The sequence below is a fragment of the Carex rostrata genome, chromosome 25 (genome assembly GCF_964058835.1).
Source record: "Carex rostrata chromosome 25, lpCarRost1.2, whole genome shotgun sequence".
NCBI lineage: Eukaryota > Viridiplantae > Streptophyta > Magnoliopsida > Poales > Cyperaceae > Carex > Carex rostrata.
In genome coordinates, this window is record NC_135942.1 from 6,539,129 (window position 1) to 6,552,392 (window position 13,264).

The 13,264-nt window shown below is 32.9% G+C and overlaps 2 protein-coding genes and 1 non-coding gene across 3 annotated transcripts; 1 reads left to right on the forward strand and 2 right to left on the reverse strand.

The window, feature by feature from the left end:
• Positions 1-695, reverse strand: EDA6 (embryo sac development arrest 6). The gene has a single exon (XM_078291897.1). The coding sequence runs from the start codon at positions 395-397 to the stop codon at positions 41-43; it is 357 nt and encodes a 118-aa protein (XP_078148023.1). The 5' UTR covers positions 398-695; the 3' UTR covers positions 1-40.
• An 8,390-nt stretch (positions 696-9,085) lies between these two features.
• On the forward strand, positions 9,086-9,171 carry TRNAM-CAU (transfer RNA methionine (anticodon CAU)). Its single transcript is given in 2 exon segments — positions 9,086-9,123; positions 9,136-9,171. It is a non-coding gene; the product is annotated as a tRNA-Met (tRNA).
• A 464-nt stretch (positions 9,172-9,635) lies between these two features.
• Positions 9,636-13,264, reverse strand: LOC144543786 (F-box protein PP2-B11-like). The gene is made up of 3 exons (XM_078292187.1): positions 12,892-13,264; positions 12,518-12,636; positions 9,636-10,387 (listed from the first exon to the last, which is right to left on the reverse strand). The coding sequence occupies exons 1-3, from the start codon at positions 13,183-13,185 to the stop codon at positions 9,886-9,888; spliced, it is 915 nt and encodes a 304-aa protein (XP_078148313.1). The 5' UTR covers positions 13,186-13,264; the 3' UTR covers positions 9,636-9,885.

Below are 13,264 nucleotides of genomic sequence, written 5' to 3' on the forward strand. Positions count from 1 at the left end.
GCATTTTCGAAAAATCCAATCATCTATATCCACGTGTCCATTACCTCCGTAGCCATTGAGCCAGCTGCGACGGGTTCACTACGCCTGGTATGTGGGTCCCATCCGTCTTCAGTATTAGTGCTATGTCAGAGTACGCTCTTATCTCTTTGACTTGACCCGGACCCGAACCCGAACCGCTTGGTTCCGAACCCGGCTTGAGGTTCTTACCAGGTTCGGATCGGGCTTTTGAATCCCAAGGCTGGTCCAAGATGGTCCCACTTGTTAAAAACTCGTGAGCCAGATAACCGGCTAGAAGCCGATTTGGCGCCATCGGCTCCGCTCGAGCCGCAACGCATTCAGGCACTTTTCTTTTTCTCGACACTGGCTCAATTGATGCGAGACGCGCTGGGTTAGACATTTGGTAGTGGGTTGCCACGTCAGCAAGATTGATTGGACCAAAATTTGATGTTCGGTTCAGTTGGAAAAAAGTCACAAAACTGAGGGGCAAATTTGGAAAAAAAAAAGAAAGGGAAAATTGAAGGCGGAAATGAGGGCCAAGACTGATCGGAGGATGGTCGAAGCACGGCCACTTCGCCGGAAAAGACCGAAAGACGAAGCACAGAGAAATAGACGGCGAGGATGGTTGAGGGGCGTAAAGAGGAAGGAGAGAGAGAGAGAAGAGATTGGGCAGTAAAGATATGGATTTGGCGGAGCAAATGAATCGGAGAGACGCTGGGTAATATAAATAGAAACAAAACTAAAAGACTGACCGTGGATTTAGGGTTTATATCGTAAATGCCATTCATAGGTGAAATGACTGTCATACCCTCTAATTTGTTGTGTAGCGGGAGTTCGATCTTTTGTGGCTCTAATTAGTGTGGTAGGCCTTAACAAAGGGAGAGGGGGGCGTCCAACGCCCATCGGACCACTTTTGTGTTTGATGGGTTCTCTTCACCGTCGGATCTGCTTTAGGATTCGCGCTGCAATTTCGAGTCAGCTTTAAAATATGTACACACGAATCTTAAAGCAGATCTGACGGTGAAAGAATCCATCGAACACAAAAGTGGTCCGATGGCCATCGGACAGCCCCCTCTTCCCTTAACAAAAGGCTGTGCAACTATTCAACAAACAAGAGGAGAAATCCAATTACACTATTTGAAAGTTACATAATTTTACAACAATTCGATTTTGTGATTTTTAATATGATATTTATATTAAAATGTGTTTGAAGATCAATTTTTTTTTTGTTTTACTATTTATTAAGTATTTTAGAAAATTATTATTTTTCAGTAGTTCAGAATTGTCTAAAAATAGCAGTTTTGTAAAATACTTAATAAATAGCAAAAATATTAAAAAAAATATAAAATTTGATCTTAAAACACATTTTGATATAGAGATCATGTTTAACGGTTTGGATAGACTATTTGAACTTTAAAAATCGTAAAACCAAATTATTGTAAAATGTTGTAACTTTCAAATATTATAATTAGATCCCTCCTCATTCAACAATTATACTTTTATACTCAGTCCTATATTTTGAAAGGTTTGTTAGCTGTCCATTTTCATTCCTATTATTTTTCAACAACTACCCTCCAAAAAAAAGTAGGATGTTTTCAAGGCATAGGAAATTAACTATTATTAATTGTAAATAATTTTAATTCCACTCTGTTGATGACATTCTTTTGTTTTTCTAAACCTGACGAGAAAATGATTGAGAGTTTAAAATTATTACTTTTAAGTTTTGAAGACCTTTTAGATCTTAAAATTAACTATGCAGAAAATAAAATTATTTCTTTGACCACCTATGAAGCTGTTGGCATTATATTATATCATATTTAGATTGTAAATTCGCTAGTTGAAAGAACTTGAATAATATGAATTTATCAAGCAAAAGAGATGTAAAATGTAGGAGGGGAGGGAAAAATGAAAATGAAAGATACTATATTTTTTTATTCTCTTGTTTATTTCATTTTGTTTAATTTCATTACAAGCTTCAGGAAATTAAAAGAGATTAAAAGAATGGGTCCTGATAATTGTCTCCCCATTCTCATCCTCCATTATCCCTCCAATTTTATTTGTTCAATCTTGTCCACATTTCTCACGATCTACACGAAATTTTGTGAATTTAAAACCACGAACGTCTTCTGCGCAATTTTATCTTTCAAATGAGATCCATGATGACATATATACTTCCGAGCTTGTCATCACACAAGTATTTATACCTCGTCATCTAAGTATTTATACCTAGTATTTTATTTCACATATAACACTGCTGACATTTAAAAATATTAATATCAAGTATTACAAATATTTTATACCTATGCACTGAAGTATTTATACCTATGTGGTCAACTATTTTTGTTAGAAAAAAGGTTGACGCAGGGACGATTGGGGAAGGTTGATACGGAGATGCGGGGTCCACGATTAGGGATAAATACTTACAAGTATAGGTATAAATACTTGCACGATGAGGTATAAATACTTGTATGACGATGAGCCCGAAAATATGTCATCATGGATCTCATTTGAAAGATAAAATTGCGTAGAATATGTTCGTGGTTTTAGATTCACAAAATTCCTTATAAATCGTGAGAAATGTGGACGACATTGAAAAAAAAAAAATTCACCTCTAAAAACGTGTATGATTATTTTCCCTATGTAGTTTGAGTGGTGCCCATATAGTCATATCAAGTTAGACATGCAAGTATTAATATCTTAGTTTGCAAGTATTAATTTATTATCTTCCAAGCACTTATACCTATGAATTTAATTAAACTTGGAATACCACATTGTTTTGAATAAATTTAATTAAACTAGTTAGTTAAGTTAGTTTATGGAAGTTTAAATCTGTTTAAGAGATGGGGGGATGATGAAGTGATGTGGGGTTCACGATTAGAGATAAATACTTACAAGTATATGTATAAATACTTGTGTGACGATAAGTCCGAAAGTATGTTATCATGGATCTCATTTGAAAGATAAAATTGCGTAGAATACATTCGTGATTTTAGATTCGTAAAATTCCTCATAGATCGTGAGAAATGTGGATGACATTGAAAAAAGAAAAAAAATCCACCTCTAAAATCTGTTTAAGAGATGCGGGATAGGAGCGGGAGAATTCATATAATTATTCTAAAAGAATAACATCTATTAATGTTAACCTTCTATTAAATATCCAACCAGACAATAATTAATTATGAGATTTTATTTTTCTCCCATCCTCTTTCCATCTAAACGAGATGTAAATTGAAGAAATAAAAGATTGTAAGGTTGGAAATAATGAACTTTTTATAGGCGTCTCTTTTTAATTATTTATTTTTATCTACACTTTTATACAAACATTTTATTTATTGGACGATAATTATAGTTAAGCTTAAAATTGATAAACTTTGAAAGATATTTATTGGACTGAAGGGGCATATTGTTCGGAAAAATAAATACGTTTCTAGGATTTTTTTTTAAATAGAACTGAATTTAATATTTTCAACTGAACAAGTATTATTGAATTGTTTTTTTTTATAAAAAATAACTGGATTAGTGGAAACAAAAATGCATTTGCTCCACCGATCCACAAGATTGGTGGAGTCATTTGCTATTGTTTTTTCGTGATTAAGTTGTATGGAGGGATCATAAAATGGCTCCAAATGCATTTTTGTCTCCACCGATCTGCTGGATCGATGGAGCTGTTTTTTTTATTAAAAAAAATTCAATGATTCTTGTTCAATTGAAAATGTAAAATTTGGTTCTATCTAAAAAAAAATAAAAAATAAAAAAATAAATATCCGTTTTTAGTAGCTTGGACGAAAGTACGTCTGAGAAAGGAGGAAAGACGGATTAAATTTGTATTTATCTAAACTTGATGAATAAATAACTATTTGTGAAATTATGAATTAGGTTTTAATGTTACTCAGTTAAAAGGAAGGTGAATTTACATCTTAATTGTAAAATATGCTCATAAAATTATACTTTATAGATTTTATCCTGTCTAAAAGCACATTATTAGGGATTAGGCCTTTTGTCTTATATTATTTTCGAATATGTAGATCATCTTTTGTTTAGTATTTTTTTTAGAGAATTATGTATTGTCCTTCAAATTATAAAACTCATAAGGTAATTTTTATTCAAATTTTGAATCTAGAACTTTTTGTATTGAAAAAATTATTACATCAAAGACTTATTCTAGTATCTACATTCCAGCAACTCAAATGAGTTTCTAAATAACTATTAATCATATTTTAGAAATTAAGATTTCTAAAATTTCTAACTCTCACATTATTGAAATTAATTTTAGAATTTCTACTAAGTCACGTCAGCAACAAATTAAAAAAAAATAATAATTTGAGCTAATCATTCGGCCAGCATGGAGTTTATAAACAATTTCTTAATAAGAAACTATTCCATATCTCTAAAACTGAATTAGAAACTGTCACATTATATTAAAAATTCTAATAATATCAGGGATGTAGATGCTCTTAGTATTTTGTTGTTAAGGTCTTCTGATGTTGGATATTACTACATAATAATTTTACTTTCTCTGCAGGGTAATTATATATTATAGACTATTAAGGGGGAATTTCTCTGAAGGATAAATTAATATGAAATGGAGTACGCTCAACATTGTATTTTGCACAACCAAATATATTTTTTTTCTCACAGTTTTTGTTCTCTTTATTAAGTTTATTTCTCTTTTAATTTCCTATATCGTTTCACTTTCTATTATCCTACCAGTGAATAATTATTCCTGTGTTATGTATAAATAAATCATAGGATAAAATTGTTCATAAAAGTTAATGCTTTATTGCGTTCTTGGTTCATAGCATTGGAGGATAGAACGTAGTTGGGAGTTGAGACCTATGTTATCCCGATACGCCAGTTTAGGCGTATCCTTACTCAGTTGATACGGTCGCCGATACTCCGTTGAAACGGATGGATACGACAGGATACGTGCAGATACGGTTGGATCCAACTATTAACGCCCGTGAGCCGCGCCCGCACCAGTGAGCCAACCCTGAACCGTGTCCGCGAACCGCTCCGCACCCGTGAGCCGCGATACACCAGCATAGCAAATCTGTATTTTTTCTGCACTCCGCAGGGTTCGAACTTGAGAAGCCTAGTTGAGCGACAAAATCTTTTACCACTCCACCAGAGTTTGGTTTGTGTCTCATTCTAGTAACTTTATTATTTAACCTATACTTAGGTTAAGTCTTTAATTTTTTATAGCTTAATTCAGTAAATTAGATTTTTTTAATATATTCACCTATTTAATTAAACTTTTTATGATTATTTAATTGCAACATATAAAATAATAAACAATAATATATATATAATAGACGTACCGTATCTTAGATTTTTGAAAATTGCCGTATCGCCGTATCCGTATCGTATCCGATACGATACCCGTATCGTATCCGATACGATACCCGTATCTGTATCCATGCAACATAGGTTGAGATTGTCCGACCAATTAAATTAATGAAATAAATATATTGTTGGGTTTTTCTTTTGTTAAATTTTTTGTTCTGCTAACTGTATAAATTATTGACTTAATTACCGTGAAATATACGCATGGTACCACTAAGACAGAGAATGAACGGCCCCACACAATCCGCTTCATTACTAAATGGGGGTGAAAACGGATCGGATAGTAGTAAATTCATGAGTAGAACTATGGTGTTCTTAAAGTTTATTAAGCTTTTTGGTGAATTTAAGTCTAAAATTCATTGAATCTGTTTCAAATAACGAATTTGAACTGTTAAAATCCGTATACTTTACGGGTGATGTGTCTACATGTAAAATTTTTAAACATTTGAATTAATTTAATATAAAGTCAAGCAGTCAAAATTAGAAGTTTAATAAATTAATTTTAATGCATTTATATATTTTTTGAACTTTTTTAACAACTTGACTATATGTAAAATTAATTTCAAAATTAATTTTTTTTAAAGTAAACAGATTTCAACAGTTCGAATTCATCATTTGAAGCCGATTCGATGGATTTTAGACTTGAGTTCACCAAGAAGTTTGGTGGACTTAAGAACACCCTAGTTCTACTCGTAAATTCATATCCTTATTCGTTTTTATTTTCGAGATACAAACTACATATTATACAAATACATATACAAATACGAATCAGATCAGATATTTATTTTAAAATAAATATAAATATTATTAAAAATTATAAAGTTCATAATATTAATTTAATTATAATGGTGAACAATATAAATATTTTCGTCATATCTATTAAACTACATGGTGTATATATATGAATAATTAAAATTTAAAACAAAATTTGTATCTGTATCCGCATCGATTTAAATATCAAATATTCTTTTTTTTTTTAATATGAATCGGATATTATCCGCTCCTTTTTCACCCCTAAATAATTATCACTAATGATGGGACTTGGAGTCCATATCCTTTCCAAAAAGTTCAAAATTTAAATTTAAAATTTGGATAGTCCGTTAAAAAATTTAGATCTATTTAAAAATTTACGAGACAATGAATTAAAATCGGACAGCTTTAATCTTAATTAGACGGTCATTTTTCTAAAATTATCACCAACGATGGGAGTCCAACTCTTTGATCTTAATTAGAGGTCATTTTTCTAAAAAAAGAGTATATTCTTCTACTAATTTTTTTAACGTCCAAGTTAGGGCTGCACAAAAATTTCGTAGTTCGTGATTCTATTTGAGTTTGATTCGTAAAAAGTTCGTAATTAGTTCGATTTGAAATTAGTTGTTCTAAAACAAATCAAACCAGTTTGATTCAGTTTGAATCTTATTCAAACTCAACCTCAAACTGAGCATAGTTCGTTCGAAATTGGTTCGTGGACTATTTAGATTCAATCTCAAATAATGCAACTAATGGCTTCAACCATCAATCTTTAATAATGCAGGAACCAAACTTATATCAGAGCTCAAAATTGTTAATATAATGGTAACTTATAATAGGAAAATGTTTCGGTAGTGTATAGGGTTCTAAATAGCTAGCTATAGCGGCGCTATAGCTACGCTATAGCTTTTCCGGACCATAAACGCTAAGCTATGAGATAAAATTGCGCTAACTCAACTATGACAGCTATGACAGCTATTACCACTATATGAGACCCGCTATGCTACATGGTTTTTTTTTTGCAATTTATATGGACTTCTGTACTTCTATTCTTATTTCTAATGCTACATGGTCTTCTACGATAAGTATACTAAACCAAACTATATGCTTCTATTTTTATTTGTGATTTATTATATCATTTTATATCGAGAAACATTCAAATACTAATTCTTCATTTTGATTACTCTTTTTATAATATTCATTTGTAAAATTATTATTGTTCGTTTCAATTGAAAGCTGATTTTGATTATTATTATAATTATAAAATGTTTAAATATGTATATTGACTTCATTTACCTTATAAAATTAATTGCTCTTTGTCTATTATAATATGTAATACCATGAAGTATAAACTATTAAATAATGTTACTTTTTAGATTTTTTTTCCTTCTTATTTGCGTAATTGATAAAAAGTATAGACTTAGATTAGTTGTTACATCAATTCTCTAATATTGATTATGTTGATAATTAGTAGAAATATATAATATAAAGTTTGAAAAGGGAAAATTGCTATGTGTGATAGCTTCCGCTATAGCTACGCTATTCGCAATAGCTTTTTTTTTTGGTCTCCCCGCTATGCCGCTATAATCGCTATTTAGAACCTTGGTAGTGTAACAAACTAACAATGAAAATAAGTTCCATTTGACTAGGTACATGGTGTGATTTTAATCAATCTAGCAGCGTAAAAGATAAGATAATTTTGGACTGGTCCATAATTCATCAGTGTGAATTCGTGAAAGGTGAAAGGTAAAAGGTAAAAGAAAACCGCATAAATTTTGTTCTGTGTGAAGAAAACTAATGCATAAACTATCAGTGGCTGCCAAAAAAATCCGTAGTTCGTGATTCGATTGACTTCAATTCGATTAAAAAAAAACCGTAATTAATTTGTTCGATTGAAGTTTGTTATGAAATAAATCAAACCAGTTCAGTTCGAATCTTATTCAAACTCAAACTCAAATTGAAGTAAGTTTGATTTGGTTGGATTCTTTTGCAGCCCTAGTCCATGTACATATGAATTTAAATTTGAAAAATCTTTGGTTTTGTAGAACATAATACATACTCGGTAAGAAAATTGTTGATCGCTGTGCTGGTCATTCTTTTTTCTCTCTGTGGGAAAAATCTAAGTCGATTTTAAAGAATGTTACAGACTTTTAATACTGAGAACATATTGCTAGAAAAAAGTACTTGCGCAATATATTTTTATTTTTCCAATTTTTTTTACACAAAACTGAATATAAATTCAGCTAGTCACTTCAATTCTAATTTTCTATTTGAATTATAGCCATCAAACAATAACAAATTCGTTGCATAAGCCCCAGCCGTAGTTTATATGAATTGGGATCTAGTCTAAACCATCCTATCTGCAACTGTACGAACGGATTTAGAACTTAAAATAGATTCAAATCTAAAATCTTAATGTAAAATTTTAACGTGAATCAAACAGTTTAAGTCTGACTTTGAAATAGACTTTGTCCAAAATATTTTGAACAAAACCCACCCAATAAAGTTTATATTACTCTTCCAAATATACTTGATCTGATTATTGAAGCGCATATTGGGTCCTCGCCTCGGTCTAATTTATTAATTGTATGAATACAGTAGCTTAGGTTTTGTTAGTTTCATGTCCATACAGATAATAACAAGTAACAACTAGTCTGACTCAGTTTTCTCTAAAATTAACATATACATCATCCCAATTAAAATTGCCTAATCAAATATAAGTCCACAAAAAAAAAATGACTTTAAAATGAGAATTATGGATGAGTGGACTACATTTAAAAATTTTATACAACTACAAAAAAAAAAAAAAAAAAAGGTTCTAGACTTGTATTGACAATAAGTTCTTATACCGACAAAAATATTGAAAAATGGGCCTCCGGTATGCTACTTTTCTAGCCTTATTGAATTACACAGCAACATCATCAAGTTCTGGTACATAAAAGGAGTATCCAAATGAGAATAATAAATAATTAAATAACTCTCTCACATGCAACACGGGGTGGTGGCGCAGTTGGCTAGCGCGTAGGTCTCATAGCTTGTTGAGTGATCCTGAGGTCGAGAGTTCGAGCCTCTCTCACCCCAACCACTTTTTTTTATTTTCTTTTCGTCTCTGTTTTGATAAAATATGACTTCGATTTTTTGCATTCTTTAATATATTGCGTCTTATAATGTAGATGCTTCGTATTTTTTATACTATGTGACTTAATAGTGGGACCTCCCTCCAGTTTTTGTACACTTTTTTACTAATATTTTTATCTTTTATTGCTTTTTCTTTATTTTCTTTTCAAATGTTGACGTCTCATGACTAGCAAGTAGTGATCATTAATTGCATTACATTGTGCATATATAATCTGGAAAGTACACAAATATTAAATAAAACAATGGAAGCCCCTGAAGTTTGTACCTGTCCTTCCGGCATGCTTATTGCTTCCCCATGTTGTGGTGGCCTTGATTCTAATTTCTAGCTATTTCAGTAAATAAAATAAGTTTTGTGATAAACTAAAACCTAGAATACCAGACAGAATAAGACATAGAGTCAAAAGATATAAAACATGCAAAATATAATAAAATGGTTGAAATGTTCAACTTGTTTAAAAGTCAAACAGCCGCATGAATACAGACACCAGCACTTTAATAATATATACAATAAACATCTATACAATGCATGTACAACACAACCCCCCAGCCCAATTATTTACATAGTCAAACCAGCTGCTCTGAGTCAGATGGCAAATTCACAATATGAGCCACTCAAACTGGAGCACAGACCCTAGACCAATTCCATGTTATTTTCTCCTAAAATTTAGGCCGAATCTCTATACCCTGTACAAAGAGGCCTCTCTTGTAATGCCTTCCTTTGGTCTCCATAAAACTCATCTCAACCTCACCATCCTCTCCTTCATTGTTATAGAACTCACCCAGTTCTACCTCCATCCATCCATCATCCCTTAGACACGGCAACTTTGTGATATCCCTCTCATCATCATAATTATCATTATCCTCATCTTCTACATAAGGAAGGGTCAATACGCCACGCCACCTCAGAAAGTTCCGGAACATTATAGTGTTCCTGCATGTCTCATCCCTATCTGCAATAGAGACAGTGTGGCTCGATATGTGTTCTCCTACAATGACAGAAGTTTCTTGTGGCTGGAAACTGAAACTGCGGCTTCCATTTTTATTTACTTTGTAAATTAAGTAGGCTGCATATTTGGTTTTACCAGAAAGAAGTTTCCTTTGGATCTTGCCACGTATTTCAAGCCAGTATACATCTATGAGTTCAGCAACCTCTGAGAACCTAAATAAAAACAGATGGTGTTTGTCAGAAATATAAATAAATCGCAACCCCCCCCCCCCCCTCCCCACCACCACCACCACACACACACAGCATCCCCTTTAAATAAGTTTGACGCATTGTAGTGTTAAAAAACTTTGGAGCATGCACGATATACTGTACCCACTTCGCAGGATATAAATGGCATCCTGTGTTTCCTCAGGGCTATAAGGTGAATTAATATAAATGATAAGATTAATTTTATTAATGGCCCTCAAAATATCACCAATTTCGCTTGATCACTGAACTTAGTGCCCATTTCATCCTAAAAACTCTCCAATTGGTAAAAATTTGGTGGATTTGATCCAAAGGGAAGACAGAGATCAATATTGTGCCAAAATGGAAGTTAATGTCTAGCATCCATATGAGCATGCTAAAACAGCATGATACAGCATGATCCAAAGGGTTTTTATGTGGAGCTGATACACACTAGTCAAGCCATGTAGGCTGACACTCATGCGCATGTGCATGCTGAATAATACTGCCAATTCAAAGCTGACTTATCTTTAAAAGTCAAAGTAGTATTCTACTATAATAGAATAGTAATTTTAACCATCTAGCTGTGCAAGAAAGCAATAAAACTAGAAGTCTAAATGGATAAGATGAGTTTTGTTATTGTTTTGTGCAAAGTGATTATTTGTGGTTCATTGGCAGCCCTTCAATCCAAGATTCCAGAATCCCAGTTTTGTTTTGTCTACTTAGAAATAAAGTTACAGAAATAGAAAGTATTTCAAGCATTATTAAATTTGTGATATTCCACCCAATACTGACTAAATTCAGATTACTGCCATAATTAGCTAATACAACAGAAAAGAATGGAACTTTTATTTTATATTTTTATGATGCTTTTAATTATTCTGAACAGAAGTTGCAAAGTGGAGGTTATTAATAGCTGCAAAACAGGTTGGGTAGGTTAGAGTGGGTCAAATCTGTGGTTCGGATTTTATCTTCCGTCCAATTTTAGGTCCCAACTCATTTCTGTCAGGTCACATTACATTTATAAGTTCTGTACATTGTTGTCAGATGCCACTTGTAAAGATTTTGGTCAGCTTAGGCCAGTTTGAGGTTAGCTTTCAAATTGCTTCATATGCTGATATGGTGGACTTCATATTGAATCAGATCACAGTCAGTTTGGGTAAATATTAGACGGGGCATGCTAACTCTCGCCCAGGGAAAAATAGCCCTGTGTGAAAAATTCATTTCCATATTAGATTTACGCCATGTCAGGTTCTAAGACAGTTTGTATTCAGGTTAACTGATGTTTCCAGAATTCTATCAAATAGTCTCCCACACAAACTCTCTAATGGATAACAAGGGAATATACTTTCTCAGGAGTGCCTGATAATTGCTAAAAAGAGAATAAATAAAGACCTGTCTTTTAATTGGTTATGAAGTTCTTTACCTTTCTAAAACAAGTTAATTCATATTTAGGAAGTAGGTTTCAAGTCATTAACATTGAATGCTATTTAACATCATGTGTGTATACTTACAAAACTTCAAATATTTAGGTAATATGATCAATGAAGTTAAATAGTAGATAAAGATACCACGAGTTGGGAATAGGGGTGTTCATCGGTTTGGTTAAAAAATAGAACCGAACCGAACCGAACCAAAGTTTTATTTCGGTTTGTTCGGTTCAAACCGAAGTATATTAATTTTTTTATTCAAAGCAATTGATTTATAATAAACTGAAGTATATTAAGAAATAAACCGGGGTATTAAGAAATAAACCGAAGTATTTAAAGCAGTTGATTAAGAAATAAACCGGGGTATTAAGAAATAAACTGGGGCGGTCAGGACCAAATTCATAATATATAAAAGTTTGGTCGGTTCGGTTATTTCGGTTTTGAAAATTTCCAAACCGAACCGAACCAAAGTTATAATTTGGTTTTAAAAAACAAACCGAACCAAACCATTAAACCAAAAAAACCGAACCGTTTAGTCCAAACTAATTCGGTTCGGTTCAAAACTGAATAAACCGGACCCAATGAACACCTCTAGTTGGGAATGTCTAATTAGTAACCAAAAACTGTAATTGAACATACTATTTTAAATTTTTAATAATCCTAGTTGATTGAAAAGCACAATTTATACCTTGAATCTGGGAGAGAGATCCATCTCCAGTATTGGGGAGTATCTCCCCATACAATAGAAAGCGTTCTTGCTGACAGCATATAGCACCTTGCCCCACTGGACTTCTCCAGTCCGAAGCTCTAAAATTGCAAATCATAATATACGTGTCAACTACTCAATCACACACTGGGCTTCCAAACGATGCTAATAAAGTGAAACTCAAATTCACAAAATAAATACGATGTTTCAAGCTTCTATACGGAATTTGTACAATATTTCAGCTAATGTCCCAATTTCAACAATCAAATATCTTCTGATGAGCAATTTCATAATTTAGATGTTTATTTCAATTTTGAAAACAATAAAAAGGGAGGCAAATTACTATAAGCACATACCATCTTGCCACGATCGATCAATATATGTCTACCAGAGAGGAGGAAAAAAAGCTCCCTCTTGGAAGTGTATCTGACAGGATGAACGGCGCGAGAAAGGAGGGAGAGATAATCGGATGGTAGGAACCGAGCCCAGACGATGTCCGACTCCGCCGCCGATCGGAAGGTAGACGACACAGCCGACAGACGACACGCGTCCCGAGGTGACGTCAGTGACACCATTATCGCTACGCACTCCTCTGGCAGATTCACACTGTCGCTTCCGACCCTGCTGTTCTCTTCTTTGTTGCTCTCCATTTTCCTTCTTTCTTCTTCACCTTTCTCCTTCTCTTTCTCTCTTCTATAACTTGTGTTAGAATTTTTCTTTTTGGGTAAC

Bases quoted from the DNA above. Each gene is read 5' to 3' on its own strand.
- EDA6 (XM_078291897.1), bottom strand. From the start codon at position 397: ATGTCTAACCCAGCGCGTCTCGCATCAATTGAGCCAGTGTCGAGAAAA.
- LOC144543786 (XM_078292187.1), bottom strand. From the start codon at position 13,185: ATGGAGAGCAACAAAGAAGAGAACAGCAGGGTCGGAAGCGACAGTGTG. The intron at 12,637-12,891 runs GTATGTGCTTAT...TTGCAATTTTAG, and splicing joins TGATCGATCGTGGCAAGATG to AGCTTCGGACTGGAGAAGTC. The intron at 10,388-12,517 runs GTATAAATTGTG...GTTTTTATTTAG, and splicing joins ATCTCTCTCCCAGATTCAAG to GTTCTCAGAGGTTGCTGAAC.